This window comes from Vicugna pacos, chromosome 13 (genome assembly GCF_048564905.1).
Source record: "Vicugna pacos chromosome 13, VicPac4, whole genome shotgun sequence".
In the NCBI taxonomy this organism is placed as follows: domain Eukaryota; kingdom Metazoa; phylum Chordata; class Mammalia; order Artiodactyla; family Camelidae; genus Vicugna; species Vicugna pacos.
Genome location: NC_132999.1, coordinates 60,618,919 through 60,643,469, shown reverse-complemented (window position 1 = coordinate 60,643,469; position 24,551 = coordinate 60,618,919). Strand labels below are relative to the sequence as shown.

Genomic DNA, 24,551 nt, shown 5'->3' with positions numbered 1-24,551 from the left:
CTCTTTCTATGTAGATTTTCCCACAGATGCCAGCAACCCTGCATTATAACGCTTTGGAAGCAATTTCAGCTGTTCAGGTTTGTGTGGAAAAATACCACTTCAGTTTGCTTCTACAGTTTATGTGATAGACAAGCACTGTGCTGAGTAAACAATTTCTGTCCTCGTCCTTCTAGCCTCCTCTGCTCCCTTCTCAGTTTTCTTAAAAAAATGACTCCAGTAGTTACTGTCCTACTTACATAATCGCAGTTGCTAAGTAGTAGATACCTTTTAGCTAACTAGAATAGCAAGACGCTTTCTTTCTTTCTCCCTTTCTTCCTTTCTTTTTCTTTCTTCCTTTCTTCCTTTCTTCCTTTCTTTCTTTCTTTCTTTCTTCCTTTCTTTCTTTCTTTCTTTCTTTCTTTCTTTCTTTCTTTCTTTCTTTCTTTCTTCCTTCCTTTCTTTCTTTCTTTCTTTCTTTCTTTCTTTCTTAACTAAATTGCCTCTTTGTTATCGTTAGGTATTAGAAAACTATTATGAAATGATTATTTTTTGTGCTGATTTATATGACAGTAATAGAACATGTTATTTTGATGATGCACAAAGCATGTATTTCATACTAATAGTAAATGGTCCTTCACTTCAAATGACTTCATATTGGCTATTGGAGACTTAAACATCTTCATGCAAGGGTCTGATAATGGTCTCTCTGTTAGCATAGAATGGGTAGGGAGTTTTCAATTGGTACTTTTGTTTTATATGGTAAGAAATATTCCTGTGGTTTTTGCTAGGATTCTTTTGGTTAGGCTTTTCTTTTTTATAAATTCTGATGTGTTATTTTCAACAAAGAATATTGATTTAAAGACATGTTAGGTACATGTTGTAGACCTGGAACAATAATAACAGTATTTTATATGTTTATATTGCCAAAGGTCAGTGATTTTCAGTTTAAAAATTTTTCCTCCAGTAAGACATTATTTATTCAAATATATTATTTATGATTATAGAGATTTTAACAGTTATAGAAGCTTTATAGAATTTAGATTGTGCCTTTGCATGTATCTTAAGGTATTTTATAACATCTTTCAATGTTAAGAACCGTGGGGAAAGTTTTTATAACAACTTGTACAGTTGTGGCATTTAACACCAATCATAAATAACTTGAATACATACTGTTTTATAAACAGCACAAAATTCCAAACTGAAATCTCTGGTTTTAAAGCTTTTCCTTCCTTTACCCATCTTGCTTTAACTTTCTAGACTTCTTCAAGTGAGGAAGGGATGGATATACATACCACTGACCAGATCCAAATTTAGTTTTAGAATCTGTTTCTGATGTGTTAACTTGATTGTGGTAGTCATTCCACAGTGTGTGTGTGTGTGTGTGTGTGTGTATACATATATATATATATATATATATAAAATTGGCTCATTGTACACCTTAAAAAAATCATGTGGTACAACCTAAATATATACAGATTTTGTCATTCATATCTCAACAAAGCTAGAGGAAAATACTATTAAGGCAAGAGAAAAAAAAAAAAAACCAAAACGAACCTGTTCTTGAGGTTACCTTTTCCTCAGGCCAGTGTCATGACAGGTTTTAAAGAACGCATCCACATAGGGCTTTGACTTTCTCAAACTAGCAAGTTCTTAACCTACAGAGAGAGAGAGAGCAATAGATGGTAGTTGGGAAGATGTAGGGGTTTTCCTAATTTCTTTTTAATCATCTTTTGCAGTCCCTTTTCTTAACCCTCTCATCTGACTCTTCTTTCATTTTTCCACATTTGCTGGCACTATCTTGAGTAGATTTTGACCCCAAGACCATGTGACTTATTTTTGGATTCCAGTGGGGTATTTTCACCAAAGAAGGTTGGTTTTTAAAAGATTTTAGAACTATTAGAGTTAGATGAAGATGATTTTTATAAGATGTATTATTGAATGTCAGTAATTTTAATTTCTTCTTTAAGATAAAGACTAACAAACTAAAGACAATAATAACTGGGCCCATGGAAGAACTGATAAATTTTAAAGGGAAATGACAGGGGATGTGGGAAAATATTTATAAAGTAAATGACAAATTAAATATTCCTTGAGGTTGCGAGAGAGGAAAAGTTATTTTTCCTCTACCTTTCTGAGTTCTTGGCTGAGACCCCTGTAATAGAAGACAGATTAACAAGAGAAAAACAAAAAAGCTTGTTAACATGTATACATGGGAGATACCCAGGGAAAAATGAGTAACTCCCTGAGATGGCTGAGAATTCCAGCTTAAATGCCATCTTAATAGGGAAAGGGGAGGGGGAGGTCAACCTCCCAGGGGAGAGTCATTGCTTTTAAAAAGGAAAGGTGAAGGGGCCTTAGAAGAGTAGATGGGAAGAGTGACCATTTGTGACAGTTTGGGTGTGGTGTCAGCCTCCAGTTTTCTCTCCTGGAGAGAACCTTGTTGAAACTCCTGCAAGGGGATTGATGACAACTGAGTTTCTTTGGGACTACCTGTCTTTAGGCCGATAAGGGGAATTTAGAGAAAGACTCTTTTTGCATGTGCTGTTTTTCAGGTGCCTACAGCTCAAAATAATCAATATGTCAAAGTGGCATATTTAGGGTGGCAGATTCTGCTGCCCTTCGAGATTTTTGTCCAAGTGTTTACAGAAATTATGATTAATCTGTCCAGAAGTGGAATTAGCCTGCCCTAATTTTTCTTTTGTATTCTCCACACTTTGACCTTATCAAGAGTTGGATCTTGTTTTTTTACTCCAGAATTCATGTTTTTAAGTAGAATACATTAATGCAGTTTGGGAAGGCCTGAAGAGAGTGTTTTCTGTTTACTATGGAATTGCAGCTAGGAAGGAAAGAAGTCCCTCTTTTAGGTACTTTGGGGAATTTTCCATGAAGCCATCAGCACTCCTGTAAGTCCCTGTTATTCTCACAGCCCTCTCAGGGATGTTCGCTCCAAACTGATTATCTGTAACCATTTTCAGACCCCACATCTTGTTAACCTCAATGAGGACCCACTGATGTCTGAATGCCTGCTTTATTACATCAAAGATGGAATTACAAGGTACATTTGTTTCCTCTTTTGGTCACTTAATGTTTTCTTTTCTCTTAGATGATTGAATAACTAAAGAGAAGTTGTTTGTTGAAAAATTTCTTGTGATGATTTGCTGTTTTTCCCATCTGAAATAGTTACAAACTCTCCTCTCTACTCTTCTCAAATTATTTAAGTGTTTTAACCAGCCAAACAAATTAACATGTATAGTTTTTTCCTACCAGACCCTAAGTAAAATTTTTCCTTCTGCCATCTTATGAGAATTCTTTCAGGAGATTAGTTCACTCGTATCTTGTTATAATGCTGTGTGAGTTATTTGGTGTATCATTGCCCCTTCGTTTCTTATTCTGATGAAGGGAGGTTGATCACATATGAAAATAGAATTTGCAGTTCAAAGCCTCTGATTAAAAAAAGGCAATACCTTTTTTGTACATACCAAAGAATATTCTTTGGGAGAAAGAGGCTCATTGTTTGCAGTGCTTTTTGTGTCTGAATTTCCCTGGGAAACACTTTCTCTTGTGTTCAGGGTTGGCCAAGCAGATGCTGAGCGGCGCCAGGACATCGTGCTGAGTGGGGCTCACATTAAAGAAGAGCACTGTATCTTCCGGAGCGAGAGAAACAACAGTGGGGATGGTGAGAGTTCTTGGCTTTGCTTTTCCAACAACCTTTTCGTTCTGTATTATGAGAAATCCCCAAGACTTGGTATTCCCTATCTCTTTCAGTGATACTTTCTTGTACAATCTGATATTTGAAAATGGGGAAACCTGGGCTGCTTATAAATGCAGGAACGGACATAGCTACTTTACATGAAAAAAGCCTGGACCAAAGGAGCCCTTTTGTTACTGCCAAGAATTGAGCAGGGCATAGGCAATTAGGCTTGGTCTTGAATGTTAACTATTTAGTAGACAAGAGTGGAACAAATATCCTGGGTAGTGGGAAATTTGGAGGACCTCTAGTCTTAATTCAGTAGAATTTATTTTTATCTAAAAGGGAAGAAGAGCTCAATCTTGATTTTTGCCCAGGTTATTAACAAAACAATGATCTAATAATATTTTTATGCTTTATAATTTATTCCTCCCTTAATCAAAATATTAACTTTTGATCTTAAGTTTCTACTTATTACCTAGATCTCATACTTAAGATTTCTGATAGTTTTCATTTTTATATACTGAACTGTCAGATATCACTGAAACTGACTCTTCTTTTTCCTTCTTCTGAGGTTTGTTAGATTCATTTAACTGTTTCTATCTGAGCCATAGCCCTGGTTTTGGTACCCTAAAGTGAACTATTATATAGGTGCTAAGCCACTTGGCTGGTTGCAGGAATCTCTTCCAGTTACCTTGAATCCTCATCATCATCGGCTTTCCATTATTTTCTTTCAGTGGTTTGTGATGCTAACATTAGTTTGTGTTCGTCTTAGTTATTGTGACCCTGGAGCCCTGTGAACGTTCAGAAACCTATGTAAATGGCAAGAGGGTGGCCCAGCCTGTTCAGCTGCGCTCAGGTGAGACTGGGAGAGGTTTGAAGTCTTCAGAACACTTGTCTTGTGCAAGCAACTCTAATCTTTAACTCTTTGTTTAAAGGTTGAAGTGATAGTCAGCATTAGGATTTACTTTCTTGTAAAACTCCAAAAGCTGTCTTTTTGCATTAGGGAAAGTGAGGTTATTAACCTTAGATACTCTACATTTGAAAAATGATTTCTTAACCCTGTTTCTGTTTTGTGCTAGGAAACCGCATCATCATGGGTAAAAACCATGTGTTTCGTTTTAACCACCCGGAGCAAGCACGGGCTGAGCGGGAGAAGACTCCTTCTGCTGAGACCCCCTCTGAGCCTGTGGACTGGACCTTTGCCCAGAGGGAGCTTCTGGAAAAACAAGGAATTGATATGAAACAGGAGATGGAAAAAAGGTAGTGTACAGATGTGATGTGGCTCACATGACTGTCACTTCTTTTGAAAATGTAGTAGAATTCATGAAATAGCTCAGCGATTCCATAATTTATTCTTCCCTCTCTTGCTTTTGTGTTCCTTCTAGGCTACAGGAAATGGAAATCTTATACAAAAAGGAGAAGGAAGAAGCAGATCTTCTCTTGGAGCAACAGAGACTGGTAGGAGCCCACCCTGAGTCCTCTGTTAGGAAAAGGCAGCTTGCTCTCACACCTTTCCTGTTCCACAGATAAGCACTCGGCCGATTGCTTACCCAGCAGCTCTCATTGATACCATACACTATTCTCTTTCATTTTCTTCATGGAGAAGGAACTTACATCTCCTGGTAGCCTTAGTCTGAAAAACTGTCTTTAAAGGTACTATTTTTGTGCCTCTTACGTGTTAAAGTCATATCTTCTATCAAAACCAAGTGCGTTTTGAGGAAATAGTGGGAGCTTTCCTGGTAGTCTTTGCCTCTTGATATAATGGTTTTTGAGTATGCAGCAGTGGTGGTTCTTTTAATAATAATTACTTTGAATATTGAATTTGATGTGTGTTTGCCTTGGTTTTGTTTCTGATCACCTGATAGTACTAATTCTCTGCTCTTGGGCTGACTTGGGGATTGTTCTTGTGCTGGGCAGACTTTTTTTTTTAAGTTAAACTGTGTCTAAAAGTGTTGCTGCACAGTTGCATGTGTTAATCCTTTTCTGTTCCCCTGCATGGAGTCTGAATTCTCAGTAAGGGTCTCCGTAGCATGTGGGGTGACGGTGGAAGTAGGGGCTGCACAAGCAACTCTGGCAGGAGAGGGAAGCCTGTGTTGCTCTGGGTTGAGAAAGGGTTTGCTGAGCGGCTGGAAAGTCAGTTTAAGGTTGTAGTTGATAATGCTAATGGCTGTAGCATTTTATGATGTTAATTGATTTCTAGGTTTTATAGAAACTCATGAATAAATAAGTTTACGCATTAGTTAGATTTTCATTTTTAAAGTCATCCAATTTTGGTTAACAAAGCCCTGGTTATAAGAACCTTCCTGGCATTCATTTGATATGTAAGAAAAAGGCATAACAACTTTTGGATACTGTGGATGCAGTTTGGGAAATTTTCATTTCGTTTCAAATTTTCATTTCAGTTTAGAAAATTTCATTTTCTGAAATTTCATTTCAGATTCATGGACTTCTTTTAAGATAAGAGGGTATTAGGGAGAAAGCTGGATTTCTTCCCTGAGCATAAAACACAGCATATAGGATGCTGAATGTGAGTTATAGCCTTGTAGCCGTGCTCTGCTTTGGAGAAGAGAGGCTGTTGCTAACTGGGCCAGAAAAGCCAAGGACTTGTGCAAAAGCAGTCTTTTCCAGGGCAGGTCAGTTCTCAGACTTGGCAGTGGGTTAAACCAGTTAGTTTGTTATCTTGGAAATTATAGTAAAGCCCAAAAAAGAATGGATTGCAAGAATAAATCAAATGTTTGAGGCAAGATAATAACAGTGTTATAGATAGAGTCTCTTAAAGAGGAGGCCTGCTTGGCATTTAGTTTGTAATGAAAACAGAAAGATTAAGCTGCAATGTGATTAGGAGCTTGAGAGCTTTGTGACACACGAAGGAGCCTTTTATCTTAATAATGTAGTGTAATCTAATAACATGCTTCTGATGGTCTGTGAGAGATCAAACGAGGACAGGTATAATTAAGCTGGATTTATTATTAACAATAGTGCCTTATATTTGTATAGTGCTTTATAATTTACAGAGAGGTTAACATTCATCATTTTTTTTGATTCCCAAAACAACCCTCTTTGGTAGGTGTGTATGTAAATAAAATGACAACTATTACCTACAGTTTACCTTTGAGGAAACCAAGTCTAAAAAATGCTGTCTTGCCCACTTTAAAATACATGTTAGGTCTTGGGTCTGAGGCTTAAACGTAAACTTGGGTCTTCTGACTTACTTCATTGTTCTCTCCAGTAGAGCAGTGCTTAGGAGTCTTGTAAAAATGCTGATGCTGATTCAGTAGGCCTGGGGTGGGACCTGAGAGTCTGTACTTCTGACAAGCTCCCAGGTGATGCCAGTGCTGCTGGGACCAACCTTTGATTAACTAACTAGGTGTAAAACATAGTGATGGCTGGTGCTCTCCATAACCAAGAGCTGATGATCATTCTATGCTCTGAAATGAAGACAATGACCATTAAATAAAGAGAAAGTAAATGTCTCTAAGACATATTTAGTTTCCAGGAAACATACTTAGTCTGCAAGTAATCAGGTTCTGATTGTCATCTGCTCTGTGTATCTCAAAGCAATGGAGGATTTCAAATGCAGCTCCTTAAAGCAAGGAGGTTGCTTTCCTCCTATAAGTCCAGCTGTCTATTCCACTCAAATTTCTTGTCCTCCAGAGGAATTGATTTCTAGCACTTTAGCCTGAAGACTATCTTCAGTAATAATACTGAATAAAAATGGTTTTTTATGACCCTGTATTTGTCAACCAACAGAAATAGTTTGAATGCATCCTATGGATAAATATTATGAAAAATTCCCCAAATGTGTCACATTGTTACATTGCTGAACATTCTCTTAGAGTTAGTGCTCGATGATACACCTGGTCCTTTGTGTTTGCTCTTTTGTACATGTTTTGAGTATCTTCTCTCTTTTATATGCATAAACTTCATGCAGAGTCTCTGCAGGAGGCCCACTTTGTATTCGTTACTTAATGAAAACAGAAGGATCATTTAGTGACATGTGATTTGGCCAGATCTGAGTAGTGTTTTTCCAACCCTGTAGTAAATGAATCTAAATATCTTAAAACCTTTTTTTTTTTTCTTGACATGAAAAGCATCTTGGCTCATAAGCTTTGCATACAGAGTTTTCAGGTATCATGGTCAGTCTGTGATGGAGGGATATGTTTGAGCTATAAGGAGAACATATTTTAAAAAGAAAGAAAATAATGACCAGTTGATTTAATTTGAGTTCTTTTGGATTTATGTAAATTCATTTATTTTTGTTTTAGAGTTTAAAGGCATAACTTTTGTCACTTACGTATATTAAAGCAGTGATTAGAATATTTGTTATTTCCTGAATTAGGTAGTATTCATTTCATCGTTAAGCAGCCTGTAAAGGAAAAGAAAAGAAACCAGGAAAAAATAAGTGGTAATTAACTATGTAGGAAGAATCAGAGAGAATTTGTATTCTGTAAAACTCAGTTTATACATATTTGCAAGAAAACCTTTTTAGGAGTCAGACATACTTTTTTCTCTATTTATTAATGTCATCTTTTTCACTTACGATTATATTTTATCACTTAAGATTTTTTAAACTAAAAAAAGGAAAAATAGTGTAGAATCTGTAAATTTAGCTTTATCTGCTTTTTTGTTGCTAAATTTTCAAATAGGAAGGGATTATAAATGGTTTAGTATCCATTTACAGACCAATATAAATAATACATATTAATACTAGCATCTCCAAATTCAGGGGCCAAATTATTATTATTATTGTTAGAGATTATTTTTTTGTTCCCTAGAAAGTAACTGTACGTAGAAATCTTTGGTCTAGAAAGCATGATACTATTTATCGGTTTCAATTCTTTTTTTTAAAACCCTTTGCTAGAGATAATTTTGATAATCACAGCCAAGAGACCAGTAAGTAGGAATATTTTTGTTTTCTAGACTATCTTGAACTACTCTTCTGGTGAGTAGTTTCTTTTCCCAAGAACTCATAGTTCCTGAATAGAACCTTTTACTTAATCCTGTTCATCACAGGGAGTACTAAATCCTACACCGCTTTCATTTAGACTCATGTGAGCAAGATTTGCTTGTGTTAGTTAACGATTATTATCCAGATAGCCCGTTGAAACTAGTTAGTTGTGAAGTCAGGCTGTTTTAGGCCTAACTAAAGTTTTTTGTAAAAGAATTAATGGTGCAAAGATATCTAGAGAGTCAGAGAGTTGGAGATAGCATTTTAAATTGGATCCATTTTACATAAGCAGGATATAATTTTTGTGTTTTATATGTCTCTAGTTAAGAGTTGTCAACTTAAAATAATAGTCCTCAAATAGCTAGAAATACCATGAGTTTTCTTAAATAGAACACATCTCCAAGTTATATTTATTAAAATATTATTTAGGGAATTTGGAATGATGTTTAATGAAAGTATATTTGCCTAGCTTAATATGTGTTCTGGAGATTTGTTTCCTAAAGTTTTGGAGGTGAGGTATTTATTGATTTAGTGTGTGGAAAACAAAATAGCAGACCTACTATAAAGATCCTTTTTTATGCTTTGTTGTTCTCTGGATAACAAACTTTAATTGTACAAATGAAATGAATCAATTTGACATGACACAAGAAGTAGCAAATCCATTATATGCTCATGGAAAGACTAGTTTCAAAACCTTCTTGTCTTCTAGAAGAAAACAGCTTGGTTGATAAGAATCTTACATGGTTTGCTAATAGGGATTCTTAGCATTTTTAACATAATCCCTGTTTGACTGCTTCTTTTTCTACTTTCTCATCTTCTAACTTTTTTCTAGGGCTGCTCTTTTTAGTAAAGCTAAACAAAACGTGGCATCCTACAGCATTACTAACCTTTGTTAATCCGCCTGCTCGTCACATCTTGTATGGCATCTGTGCTCACTCATGGGGGAAAGAGTTTCTGGAAGAAGCAACAGCAATAACCAAGGCAAATGTGGGAAGTGACTGCATGGGTGTTAGCATATATGGGGTATAGGTTTTACTTCATTTTCTTGAGATAAGTGGAGATGTTATTTTACACCATTGTGTTAATAACTTCATGGGACCTTACAGTGAGAGACTGTTTCTCACTAATTCAGTCCTTCTAAGAAATTTGATTGCAGATTTCATTACTTAAGCCAGAAAGTGGAGATTTGGATTGATGTTACTTAAAGCAAAAGCAAAAGCAAATCTTTATTAATAATAATCTACAATAATAAATAAGCATACGTCTTAATAGACTTGCACAACATTTAGGGGTTTTTGGGGGTTTTTTGTGTTTTTTTTGTTTTTTGTTTTTTTGGTTTTGTTTTTAAATTTGGTTAGAGCTTTTTTGCTTGCTTTTTCTTCGATTTGATTTTCCTTTTTTACATTTTAATTTTGGTTATTTTGGGGCCATTTTTTGATTTTGTTTTTCCAAAGGACGCGGATTCTGATAGCGGGGACGATTCTGACAAGAGGTCCTGTGAAGAGAGCTGGAAACTGATTACTTCCCTGAGAGAAAAGCTACCTCCCAGCAAGTTGCAAACCATTGTTAAAAAATGTGGCCTCCCCAGCAGTGGGAAGAAACGAGAACCAATTAAAATGTATCAGATCCCCCAAAGAAGGCGCCTGAGTAAAGATTCCAAGTGGGTCACCATCTCAGATCTTAAGATTCAGGCTGTAAAAGAGATATGCTATGAGGTTGCTCTCAACGATTTTAGGCACAGTCGGCAGGAGATTGAAGCCTTGGCCATTGTTAAGATGAAAGAGCTTTGTGCTATGTATGGGAAGAAAGATCCCAATGAGCGGGACTCCTGGCGGGCAGTGGCTAGAGATGTCTGGGACACTGTTGGTGTGGGGGATGAGAAGATTGACGACATGATGGCTAGTGGTAAAGGTGGAACTGATGTAGATGATCTCAAAGTTCATATAGACAAGCTGGAAGATATTTTACAAGAAGTTAAAAAGCAAAATAACATGAAAGATGAGGAGATAAAAGTCTTAAGAAATAAAATGCTCAAAATGGAGAAAGTCTTGCCACTGATTGGGTCTCAGGAACAGAAAACCCAAGGAAACCACAAAGCAAAGGAACCTGTTGGTGCTGGTGCCAGTAGCAAGTCTGAGAACGACGTAAGTAAAGGAGACAGTGGAGAACTTGGGAAGGAAGAGCGTGTTTCCCAGCTGATGAATGGGGATCCAGCTTTTAGACGTGGACGTCTGCGCTGGATGAGGCAAGAGCAAATTCGGTTCAGGAACCTGCAGCAGCAAGAGATAGCAAAGCAGCTTCGTCGGCAGAATGTACCTCATAGATTCATCCCTCCTGAGAACCGGAAGCCCCGGTTCCCCTTTAAGAGCAACCCCAAACATAGAAACTCTTGGAGTCCCGGGACGCATATCATCATAACAGAGGATGAGGTTATAGAGCTTAGAATTCCGAAAGATGAAGATGCAAGGAAAGGAAATAAGGAGGAGAGCCAAGAAAAGGGGAGTAGGGCAGCTTCTAAGGATCCCCAGTTGCCGTGGGGCTCTCAGGGCATTCGAAGTCAAGATCACATTCAAGTTAGCAAGCAGCATATTAATAATCAACAACAGCCACCTCAGTTACGCTGGAGAAGCAATTCTCTCAATAATGGCCAACTGAAAAGTACGCGCTGTCAGGCATCTGCTTCGTCAGAATCATTAAATTCCCACAGTAGTCACCCCACTGCTGATCTGCAGACTTTCCAGGCAAAGCGCCATATTCATCAACATCGTCAGTCTTACTGTAATTATAACACTGGAGGTCAGGTAGAGGGCAGTGCAGCCAGCTCCTGTCAGAAGCAGACTGACAGACCCAACCACTGTAGCCAGTTTGTGACACCTCCGAGAATGAGGCGACAGTTCTCGGCACCCAATCTCAAAGCTGGTCGAGAAACCACAGTATAAAGTACTGGACAAACTTGAAATCTTGGTGGAGGAAACAGGCGTTAGTAGCTCATGATTTGGGTTGGTTCTAGCCTTGGCCTTGAGTTCCTAGTATTTACGTTATAATTTTAATGTTGCGTTCCTACAAATATTAACTGATTTTAATATTGTTAAAACATAAAACACTGGTAAATGTTTCAACACCTTCCTTTTGTTTGTATACCATAAGTGGGCAGTTTCTGGAATTGCGGACAAACCACTGAGACCTCCCTTAATTTTCTGAAACTTTACACTTTTTCTTGGTGCCTAGATAATATACTTACTTACACAGACTGGTCTTGTTTTGGTGTAAGTTTGTTATGTTTTTATAACGCTTATAAATTTATCTGATACCCAGAAAGACCCGCCTCTTGGTTTATGTAGACATTTAAAAGGGGAATTTGATTTGTAGAATTAAATGTCTATTATTTCCCCATAAATGTTAGACATTAGTTTAAAAATAATATCATGCAACTGTGTGGACACAGCTTCAAATTTCTTACCCATGTCTGTTTCTTTCTTTAAGTATAATTGGAATTTTCATAAACCAGAAATAAGTGTCTTGACATACTTTAGAGTACACAGCTTTGCATCTTCCATGGAACTTCCACATCTTCTTACTCTTCTATATTTTACATAGAACTGATTCAGTAGGGTTTTTTTTTCTTTTGAATGCATCAGTATATGTATGAGTTTTGTCATAATACTGAAATCTTTAAATTGGCACCTACCTGGATTTCTGTTTGTGGTTTGCATTTTGAAGTTTAATGTATCATTTCTCACACAAATACACACAGAGACACTGAATTATTCACCAAAATCATGCCAACAGAAATACCAACAGAATACTTGTATGATGCTTTGAGCAGTATATATAAGTTTAGAGGGAGGTTTTCTGGTGGAGAGGAAAGAGCTCGGACATGGGAAGAAGGCTACAGCATCTGGCTGTATGCTGCTTATTTTCAGTAAGTGATGAAATGGTGAAATAAGTTAACTTTGGTTTACAGTAAAGGAGATGATGTGTAACAGACTATTCTTTGGTCAACAGCAGTAATGCTCACAGATACTCAAACAACGAAAGAGAAGTCCTGATGAACATTTATTGTGTCAATACCTCACTTTACTATGTTGTGGTCTCAGTTTGCCTCACTGGAGAATCCACTAAAAAGGATGGATTTTGATGGGGAGAAAAAAAGAATAGTTTTCTGCATCCTTTCTCATCTCTTGAACTTGTCAGAAACTTTTTTAAGAGGCGGTATGAAGAGCCAGAGATGTCTGTGAGATTGCCTGACTTCGTGTTGTTGAAGATTCCTAAGTCACACTAAGTCACCTGTCAAACACTTGTCTTCCAGATGGTGTGAAAAATTACAGCCACGATAGCAATTAACGTTCAAGGAAGCCTTAAAGATTGTGATTATATGGGTTTCTTTTTTCCTTTGCGTGTGGGCACTATGCTTTATTAGAACAGTATTTTTAATCATAGTATTTTTTCTTTGCTTCTATGAAAATGCTTTCGTAATGCACAGAAAATTGCTTCCAGTTAACTTTGGGGGCTATTTTTGCTTTCATAGCTAGAGCAGTCCTAATCTTTAACTGAAGTTTTATGACAGATTAAACATGGGTGGTGTCTGTAGTGGGTTCACTGAATGATGTTTGTAAAGAGTTGACTTAATTGAGGTGACAATCTCCTGCACCAAGTGGTCTGAATATACTTAGTAGACTACTTCACATCAGTCACTTCAATGCATCTTGTGTAAACCCCATTTGTCCTTTATTCTCCTTAAACAGTTCAGTTAACTATTTGTTCCTTGCAAAAAACTCATTTTCTAATACTGCTACTACTAATAACTCAGCTTTCAACTCTGTAGCAAAAGTGGGCTCTCATTTCCCCAACTTGAGATTACATAAAATAGACCTAAATATTTTCATTTTTATGGTGGCCTTTTAATCTCATTATGGACCGGTACCTCCTTTTCACACTAAACAATAGAAGTGAGTTTCTACTGGTGAGCAGGAGACACTATAGAATGAAAAGAAATACAGTATTTTCATTTACAAACGTGGGTTGTGGTAAGCACTGGACCCACACCAATATTCCAAAGAATTGGTTTGTGTTCGTGCTTCACCTGCTGATCCAGGTGCCCTCAGATTGCCGAACTATTTAGATAACTAAAATCGCCCTTAATTTCAGGTGACCAGAAAGAAATGAACCAAGGTTTGATTGATTGTGATATATGTCTCTTCATGTGTTTCATAGCACATGCTTGTATTGGGAAAAAACTGTGTGAATGAAATTACTTCATTGACTCTCACTAAAGAAGTAACTAACACCATGCTTTTGTGATTAGTATAGCCTGTTGGTATATTGCTTTGTTTTTTAAATTTGCCAGTATCTGTCCCTAAGCTTAAATACTGCAAGACCAAAGGGAAATGGTCACCAATAAACCACTATTATATTATTGAAGTATGCCTTGCTGTTATCATAGTGAAATTTTTTTTAACTTTGTGCTATTCAAATTATATAATGATATGACAGTAATGGAAGTGGAGTCCTAATTAATTGGTACAGTTTCACAAACCAAGCCATACACCATGGTATTCTTTGGAGAGTTAAAGACATTTTGTTTATCTACTAAGTCTAAACCAAAGGGCTTTTCCTTTATTTTTGCTTCTAATTCTTTCTTATGCTTCAAATTGGTTCTCTTTTCACTGGAAATGCAATGAATGGGAATTGTTTATTTCATTGAAGTGACTTGAAGTGACCTCTTGTGCTTTAGGGGCAGGTTGATGCTGAAAAAAGAACAAAACAAAATAGGACAAAAAACACAGTTTGCCACACCAATGTCTGCATGAAAGGCTGTCAGACTATAGGAGGTTACGTAGTTTTCCTGCAGTCAGCTGCTATACCCCTGTGCCTTACTGGTCCTTTGTAGACTTGCCTTAATGATTTGTTCAAAAGGCTGGGAGGAGGGGAAGCTGCTGTGGCCTGGTGTAGCTTAATGAAGACGCCTTCTTAGGCGCAGGGCAAAGCAAGCAATTGTTCTCTACTGTTAGAGCCAGATTCTGTATAATGACCAGTTTTCATAATTGTCCACTTTATGTCATCTTTCTGAGGTTTAAAAATCTGCTCTAGATACTTAGTTTGAACCACTGTAGGTTGTGAAATGTATTGGTTTCCTCCCATCATTACTGTAAAAAGAAGTTGTGAATCTTCTTGTTAATGAACTTTGGATTTCTCCCCCAGTTTCTTTAAAAATAATGCTTGAAGATTGTCTTTGAGTGTAAGATCTACCTTTTCAGAAAGGGAGAGTTAGTTTGTAATGTTAAAAAATAAAGTCCTCATTCAATAAAAACTGAAATTATCTTTTAAGAGTGTGATTTCTCTCTGATTTGGGAGGAGGGGAAAGTGAAACAGTGATGCTGATTAAACTTGGTCTTGACTTTTATTTTTTGCTTTTTCATCTGAAGAAAGATTTAAAAGATTTGGTTGCAAAGCAGATCTTTTAAAAAATATTTGTACATGAACTTGATTCATTTAGAGTTTTTGCTGTTACTCTTTTCTGTTTATCAGAATTCTATCTTAAATGAGATCTTTAACCCCTATTTTATGCTACATTTTTACTTACATGAAAACTTTTGAAGTGTAAAATGAATGAGGATATCATATATCCCTTTCTGATTTCTTTGAGTTTATGTTAAGGTGTATTTTCTGTTTTTTTTTTTATTGTATAATTTTGATTTGAGGTTTTCTTGAAATGAAATGGTATATTTCCCTTCATATGGGTAGAAATGAAATTTCTAAAAAGCTTTGAGTAACTCTGTTGAGCTTTCTTTTTCCCTTTAACCACTGTTTTTCTCTACTCAGAGTATTGGTGATGTGCTAGAGATGAAACAGGACACAGCAGAAGATTTTTCTGGAGTTGAACCATCAGTCTTACTGAACATTTGGACATAACATTATTTCTTATGTTGAAAAACAACATAATCATACATAATGGAGTAGAATACAAAACTACATGAGTTCATTTTCCCACCATGAGCTTTTAATACGAATTTGAGACTTGAGGGAAGTGTTACGCTTGGATTGGTTTGCTTCAAGCTTCATACCCTTTCCATTCAGGTACTTTGTATTTCTCTGCTATTGGAGAAACTGGTGGAAAAATGGCCAAGACCTGATCATTTCTAGGACAACACAGACGATTCCGATGCAGTTTAATATGTTCAGTGATAGTTGTGTGCACAGGGTGAGTGTGGGAAGACTGGGAAAAGGCTTTTGAAAGAGGAAGCCCTGAGCCAAGAGCAGAATCCCAAAGTAACAACTGCAGTTTTATCCCAGTGAGGAATGGGAAGGAAAGGGAGGGACCATGTCAGGTCCAGGGAACTGTGAGTAACTTAGGGGTGGTCAGAACACCAGCTGTGTGTTAGGTAGTGGTAAGAGATGAGGGGACCCAGGAGGACAAGGGCCAGATCGTGGCATGCTGAGGAGTTGGGATTTTATCTTGAGTGTTATGGAATAAATTAAACAGAGATTGCATTATTAGATTCACCTTTTAGAAATAGCCAAAGTTTGGGTTGGAAGGGGGCAAATTCAGAGCCCAGTTCTCTAGTTGGGAAGTTGCTGTCTGAACTAAATGAGAAACAGAGGCAAGGAGAAAAGAGAGAAAGAATGACTCTGATAGATTATTTGGAGGTAGAATTAACAAATCAGTTCATTGATGGGATAAGCCCTGTGTATATACAAGGTGATGAAGGCTCTTGCTTGGATCATGTTTGGAAAGTAAAGTAAATGAGACCAAGACAGGACTGAGAGATTAGGAGCAAATAGGAGCTGTGCAGGTCTGAGAATAGGTGTTGTGGGACCCCTGGAGGCACAGATCTGAGACTCTGTCTGCATGGTGCTGCTGGTGGTGAGTAAATTAAGGTGTTGACAAGAACTGGAGTGTGGACATCTCCCTTCAGGCACTTGCTTGCCAATTATAATCTGCCGTTAAAAGAGAAAGACAGTGTTAGCAAAAGGAGCCAAACCTCTAATGTCAAAAACAGCCTAACCAGAAAACCCAGAATTGTGACATTGATTTTACCTTAAATGCCACCTCCCCAGAGATGCCATAGTTGTGGCCCCCTCATCTCTCACTGTTGTGCTATATGTAGCCTCCTAACTTGTCTCTTCACTTCCATTCTTGACCTCTGTACTCCACTGTCCACATAGCAACCAGCATCTTTTAAAAACAAAAGTCACATAGTGCTAGTGGCCTCCAGTGGCTTCTCATCGCATCTTAAAATTGGAATCTCTTATCGTAGCCTCCAAGGCTTCCCGTGTTTTGGCTTCTTGCCTGCCTCTCTGACTTCATCTCTAAACATTATCTCACTGCAAGCACTTTGGACTTTTGCCAAGTTTGTTCCTACCTCTGGGCTTTTGCACTTCCTTAAGACTGGAGTCCTTTTTCATTACACTTAACTCTTGCAGACCAGTGCTCATGTCCCCTTTTCCTGCCCCAGCCTATCCCAGGACAACTCACACTGATCTAACAATAATGATAACATGTAGTTATCTATGCACTTATTAGGTCCTTCCGTGAGAATGTAAACTCACCTAGAATAAGCACCTTATCTGTCTTATTTTCTTCACTGTTCATCTGTACACATCACCCAGAAGAGTGGTCCTCAAACCGTAGTGTGCATCAGAATCCCCGGAGGGGCTTGTGAGAACATAGAATGCTGGGCCCACCCCTCAGTTTCTGATTCAGAAGGTCTTGGGTGGGGTCTGATCATTTGCATTTCTAAGTTTCCAAGTGATGCTGATGCTGTTGGATCAGCATCCACCTTTGAAAACCACTGTCTGGAACAGAGATTGGCAGACTTTTTCTGTAAAGGGCCAGCTTGTAAATATTTTAGACTTTGTGGGCCTCATGGTCTCTATGGAAACTACTCAGCTCTGCTGTTGTAGCAGAAAAGCAGCCATAGACAGTATGCAAAAGAGTGGACATGGTGGCTATGTTTCGACAAGACTCCTGTGTTTTTTAAGACAGACAGAGGCCTGGATTTGGCCCACAGATTTGCCCACCCTTGATCTAGAAAGTGGTCTCTCACTTGTGAGAATGATTAACTAGAAGATCAATACATGACTGTGTGTCTGGCCTAGAAGACAGACAGGTGCCAGCTGCTGGTGATTCAATGGTGAATGACAGATCCCTGGCCTTGTGAAGTTCCCCGAGTTGTGGAGGAGATGGCCATTAGACAGACGGTCACACCAGTGGTTATACAGGACATCTGTGACAAATGCTGTAGGGGGAAAAGCCCAGGTGCTCTGAAAATGTACAGCCAGGCACCTCAGTGAAAGAAAGGTGGCGTCTTCCTTGCTCTCAGCTGATGATTGTCATTTGGAGAAAAAGAAGCAATCAGAAGAAAACTTCCTTTTCTTCCCAGTTCTGGGTCTGTGTGTATCCATCATGCATCCAAACCCGTACTTGGCCTTCGCTGTCACTGGTGAAAGAGCTGTCCATACTCCCGTCTTAGCCCTGCCCTTGTTCCCTTCATGCCACCTTCTGAAGGACTTACTGTACACTTACTTCTTCTCTTTTACAGCATAGGTTTTCTCCTTCTGCACTGTTCCTGTTAGCATACAAGCATGTCTTTATTTCACCAGTATCAAAAGAGTTCTGTGTTCTCTGTGACCTGCCACTCCCATTTCTGTTCCCTTTTCTAGAAATACTCCTTGAGAGAGTTTTCTATACTGTTTCCCAGTTGTCCACCTTCTCTTTCTCGTTTCCTCTTCCCGTTCTTACTTGAACTCACTGTGGTCAGACCTTGTTCCCACTTCATCACTGAAGCCACTCTTACTAGGGTGACCAGAGATCTCGACAATGACAAATCCAGGGTATTTTCTCAGTCTTCATCTTACTAAATCTGTCTAGCATTTGACACTGGTTGCCTGCTCTTCTTGGAACACTTCATTCTCTTGACTTCTAATTTTCCTCCAGCCTCACTGCCTGCTCCTTCATGGTCTCTGTGGCCACAGACATTGGCTGTTTCCTTATCTGTTCATTCCCCCAGGTGATCGCATGCATTTCTGTGGCTTCACCTTCCCTGTTGACACACATGATGGCGAACACAACACCTTGTGTGTGTAGAGTATTTACAGTAGACCCTTGAACGACCCAGGTTTGAACTGTGCAGGTCCACTTCTATGTGAATTTTTTTCCAGTAAGTAGGTACCGCAGTACTGCATGATCTGCTGTTGGTCGAATCTGCGAATATGGAACCTCAGAAATTAAGGGTCCACTGTAAGGTTACAGTCACATTTTCAACTGCGCGTAGGGTCTGTGCCCCTAATCCCTGCATTGTTCAAGGGTCAACTGTACTTGGGCCAGTAAACATTTTACATGTATTAGCTCACTGAATCCTCACAATACCTCTGTTCTGTGAAGTAGGTATTGTTATTCCCAATTTACATACTTCCCATAGTCACACGGCTGCTAAGTGGGGAGCCAGGTCCAGTCTTAGGCAGGCAGACCACTGCCCTGCCTCCCTCTCTGCTGACTCTCAGATGTGCTGTCTCCAGCCTGGACCTTCTTCCTGACCTCTAGACGCTGACACACAACTCCAGCCTGGCATGCAGAGAGCTAACTGGCATCTCATGTTTAAACTATCTAAGCCAGAACAGCTAGCTTGGGCCAAAAATCCAAGAGTGATCATCAGTTTCCCTTTTTTTCCCTTCACACTCCATGATCACATCACCTGTAAGTCACATTTCCTCTGCCTGTAAAACGTATCCCAGCTTCATTCTTTTTTTTAAAATCAGCTTTGCTGCTGATACCCTGGACCAGGGCACTGCCATCTCCCTTGAAATTGCTGCAACACCTTCATGACTGCTAGCCTTACTTCCAAGCCCCCAGGCTATTCTCCATGGAGAGTATTGTTTTTAAAACGTGCTAAACTATATAGTTCTTAGCAGCTCTAAACCACCCAGTGGCTTTCATAGAATAAAATCCACAGTCCTTCCTATGGCCTATAAGGCTGTCCATCACCCAGTTCCTGTCTGTCTTCTCAACTGTATCTCCGACCCTTCTCACTCCTCCAGTTCACCCACAAAGGTTTTCTTGCTTAAACACACCAAGCTCCTTTCTATCCAGGACCTTTGTGCTTGTGGTTAGTTGTATTTGACTGGAATAAACAACCCCAGCAAAGATCTTGGTGTGCATGCTTAGATCTCTGATTAAATGTTATCTGTACAGGGAGGGCTTTCCCCGATCACCTAATCTAAAAGTCTTCCTCCTCTCCACTCCTCTCTTCTCTCTGTTAACCCCTGATAGCTGCCTTTCTTTATCTTTCTTCATAGGACTTCTCTCTATAGTGCGTTCTGTGTCTGTTTACTGTTTATCATCTCTCCCTCGCTGGTGAGACTTTTGTCTTATTGACGACTGTATTCTTGGCATCTAGTACATAGTAGGAGTGAAAAAGGTATGAATGGATGGATAGTGGCTTAAAGAAAAAAAAAGCATGCTCTGAGCCCAGTTGCCTGGGTTCATATTCTATTTCTACTACTTGCTAATTTGATCTTTGGAAAGTTATTTCATTTCTTAAGCCTTTTTCTTTTTCTTTCTTTCTTTTTTTTTTTTTTTTTTTAGTATGAGGATAACAATAGTAGCATCTTCACAGGATTATGGGGATGACTGAAAATCAGTTCCTGGCACAAAGTAAACTTAAAAACAAGGATGGTGAGTTTGGAGAGAACATTCTAGAAGAGGGAACAGCCAGGGCAGTGCCTCCTTCTTAAACATAGAGCATATATTCAACTAGTTGGGATTTCCTATAAACACAAAAGGCTACTGATAAATACATTATTTTTTAGGGTGCTTTCCGTAATTATCCTAGTTTTCATCGTGAAATCAATAGAGCAGTAGTATCTGAATCTCTCTGTTTGTTGTAGGAAAATCCAGCACTTTGAGTTTTTCTGGTGACATGCAAAACGTCCTTGTTGGACGCTCACATGCAGCCTGATCTGGGGAAGAGAAGGCCAGTTCACGAATTGGTGTTGGTATTTGGACTACCAACTACTTATAGAAGTTTTCCCTGGTCAGAGTGCAGTTAAAATTTTAGGTCCATAGTGTTATGGGAAATCTATTTATGTCAGCTTTATGGCCTCTAAGTCACAACCACAGCCTTTAGGGAGAGTCACTCTTATCCTTAACTGTCAGAGTCTGAGGATTTTATTTTCATTGGTAGTTTGACCAGCTTGTTAAATCTATTCTTGAGGTAATTCTCAAAAATAAACCAGTCACAAAAAGTCACAAGTGTATGATTCCATTTATATGAGATACCTAAAGCAGTCAAAATCGTAGAGACAGAAATTAGAGGTAGAAAGAATGGTGGTTGCCAGAGGGTGGGAGTGGGGTGGAGAGTTACTGTTTAATGGATGAGGAGTTTCAGTTTTACAAGATGAAGAGTTCTGGAGAATGGATAGTGGTGATATTGTATAACATTATGAACATATTTCATTCCACTGAACTGTATATACTTAAAAATGGTTAAGATGGTAAATTTTATGTGTATATTACTACAATTAAAAAATTGGGGGGAAATGAAAAATCAAAAAAATTCTCAAAATAAAATATTAACATTTTTTCCACCTGATGATTTTTAGATGAACCAGCAGTCTTTCTCTTTTTGCTGAAAGAATTCTGTATAATCCATAGGTTTTTTAGAGACCCTCCCCCAACCTCTTATTTTGAAAAAATAGTACAATGAACCTTTGTATGCCCGTATTTATATACTCTTTCTGAATCATTTGAAAGTAAGTTGCAGATATCATGTCAGTTTACCGCTAAATACGTGTGTATCTCCTAAAATCAAGGAGTTTCTTAATAACATTATCCCATCCAAAAATTTAATACTGATTCAATATCACATAATATACAGTCCATTTTTAAGTTTCCTTAATTGTCTAAAAAATATAAATGTTAGAAGTGTGTGTGCCATCTTTTTAGTCCAAGATCCAGTCAAAATTTATTGCATTTGGTTCTGATGTTTCTTTTATCTTTTGTTACATTGGTATTTTTGAAGAGTCTAGGCCACATTCTAATTTTTCTGATTGTTTCTTCAAGATTAGGTTTAAGTTAAACATTTTTGTTAAGAATGCTATAAAGATCGGGAAGGGAAGGGTATAGCTCAGTGGTAGAGCACATGCTTAGCATGCAGGAGGCCCTGGGTTCAACCCCCCGTACCTCCATTGAAAAAGTAAACAAATAAACCTAACTACCTCCCCTCTGCAAAAAAAAAAAAGAAAGAAAAAAGAATGCTATAAAGATTACATTGTGTACTTACACTGCTTCACATCAGTGGACATAAAGTGTCAATTTGTCCTATTACCAGTAATGCTAAAAGTTTAATAAACTTAGTTAATGCGATTATTTCCCAGCTCTTTCTCTTAAGTATGCACTTCAGATTGTGTGAATATTCTGTTTTCCATCCGCCTTTCATGGAATTGTTTTAGCTTTATTAATGATCCTTGCCTGATTAAATTACTATATCTGGGGTTGCAATATAGTGATTTCCTAATTGTCGTTCCCTCTGCATTTATTAACTGCCTTTTTTTTTTTTTTTTGGTAAAGAAGGGCTTTCCCTTTTTCTCTCCTTTCAGTATCACTATGGACTCACAGATTCTTTTTATACTCAATGTGCTATATATAGTCTTTTCCTGTTACTGTTATTTATTGGCCAGTGGGAGTCTTTGCCCCTCTGAAATGATCTCATCAGTCTGAGTACTCTGTGCTTTCTGGGACAAGATATTCTGGGGTCACCTTGTACTTTCCTTCCTCCAAACCTGAAATCAGTCATTTTCCCAAGGAGCTCCGCTTCCTTTTAGTGGGGAATGGTATTTAGAAACCAAGATGGGGGCTAGGTGTACCTAGAAAATAAACTTTTTAAAAACACTGCCTGTCATTTTGATAGTATGTTACCACTTAAGAGGACTTTCACATATATTTTTAATGATTCATCATTTGGTCCTTCCTACAGCGCTGTCGGGTAGGCAGGTCAGATACTAAAATCTTCATTTTAAGGAGATGACGAAAGTGAGATGGAGACAGGATTAACTTTCCCAGAATTATAAGACTAGTAAGAGCAGATGCCAGGAGCAAAACCCAAGTCTCCCAAGTCTTTTACCTGCTAGTTTATATTTTTCTCTCCCCTGCCCCCACCCCAGTACACAGTCTTCCAAAAATTGTGCCTAGATGTCTTTAAAAAGCTGTTTTGCTGGCTTTTGGTCACTGCCAGCTCCACTAAAGAGAGAGAGCTTCCTTTGTGAGACTAAATGATAAATGGCTAGGGCTTGGAGAATATTTGCATCCTTCTTAGCATTGCCATTGGGAGCGCCTTTTGTAATGGGAGTTTGCTAGGGAAGCTTTCAGTGGTAATGCATGCAATATTTGATTCATGATTTGGAGAGCTCTGTTTGAAAACAGAACGTGGTCATACCTAGACCCTCTGTCTCATGATCAACAGCTTGTAACCGAGCCATTCCCAAAGAAGCAAGAAACCCAATAGCGTACCTTAAAATGCTGTGCTTATGCTGTGATTTGGTATTTTATTATGTGAAGGTCTCTTTTGTTCACTTGTTTTATTTTCCAAAAATGCATACTTTCTTTTCATTAACAGGCCAAGAAACCTTTTTGAACATTTTCCTCCTAATCTCTCCTTACCATAAAATTTAATACCTCAGATATACAGTATATCAGTGTACATACTGTATGTTTATTTGTGCTTTATACATAAAAAGTAATTTTTTTATCCCCCAAGAACCATTTTTTTGCCCTCTTAGGAGTGATATCACCCTCATTGAGACTACATTGAGTAGATGAGAAAGGAAGGATAAATATGATTGTATTATAACAATATATTTTGTATTATAGTAGTACATTTTAAAATAAAGCTTCTTTATTGAATAACTAAATGCAATAGATAGATTATTTTGATCCTAATAGCGCTGTGATCTTTTGGTTACCTGAGGTCTAAATTCATCCTACAGCTGCAAAGATAGTAATATTTCATCCATAGGGAGCTTCGGAGCCTATGGTCTGAATTTTTTTCCCATCTAAACAATTAGATAATTAGAACTCTTGGCAATACTGTTGAATTTAATCTTTTCCAGTATTGTTCTTCTCTGGAATTCTTGGATGTGTAAAGATACTATTTAAATGTATTTTAACATTTAGGAACACATGCATTTTTTTTCCTTCAAAACCCCTCTTTCCTCTACCACATCCCCAAATAAAGAACTCTTGAGTCTGAGGGAGTAGAAAGAGAGACTGCAGTTAAATTCCTCAGAACACAAGATTTTTTAAAACCATTTACCCATTACAGACTGTCTTGCGTGCTTTACAGTTTTTTTCGAAAGCATTTTTCTGTATGTCTTTCTTTTTATTGTTTCCTGCCTCTGCTTTCTCTTTTCTTTGTCTTTTGCTTTCTTTACTTTGCCCAAGTTCCTTTCATTTCTCTTTTCCTTCCCTCTTATTTCCTCTCTCCCCTACATGTTATCTCCTTTCTTTTCATTCAGGACTATGAGAGTAAATTGCAGGCCTTGCAGAAGCAGGTGGAGACCCGATCCCTGGCTGCAGAAACAACTGAAGAGGAAGAGGAGGAGGAAGAAGGTGAAATCTAGAGACTGAAACTTTCCTATGTATATGTTTTGGATCTGTATTGTCAAATTAATCATTTTTATCTGTGATCAAAGCTGGATTTGATCATAGTTGATCAGCCTTACCATTTATTGACATTTTACTGAGCCAGTTTAAAGCTGATTTAAAAGATGCTCAATGCTGAGAGTCCAGGCTATATTCTAGGAGGTGGGAGTGGGGCTTTCCTTAGAACACAAGCTCTCTGAATGTAGTCTTCATACAAATCTCTTGGGCAATTTACGTAAACTGTCTTATATTACTGTACATATGAAGTTCATATATGTGTTGCAAGTAAATATAGA

General features: G+C 38.0%; 1 protein-coding gene across 6 annotated transcripts in view; it reads left to right on the top strand.

The window, feature by feature from the left end:
• Positions 1 to 24,551, top strand: part of KIF1B (kinesin family member 1B) — a 136,263-nt gene that overhangs the window by 67,039 nt on the left and 44,673 nt on the right. For 5 of the 6 annotated variants that reach the window (XM_072975418.1, XM_072975415.1, XM_072975416.1 and 2 more), the window contains 6 exons: positions 2,955 to 3,034; positions 3,549 to 3,655; positions 4,443 to 4,526; positions 4,750 to 4,930; positions 5,056 to 5,128; positions 24,129 to 24,222. In XM_072975418.1, the coding sequence (XP_072831519.1) occupies positions 2,955 to 3,034; positions 3,549 to 3,655; positions 4,443 to 4,526; positions 4,750 to 4,930; positions 5,056 to 5,128; positions 24,129 to 24,222 (619 nt within the window). Of the gene's footprint in view, positions 1 to 2,954; positions 3,035 to 3,548; positions 3,656 to 4,442; positions 4,527 to 4,749; positions 4,931 to 5,055; positions 5,129 to 10,072; positions 14,946 to 24,128; positions 24,223 to 24,551 lie in introns of those variants that run through there. The other variant, XM_072975420.1, reaches the window with a different exon arrangement.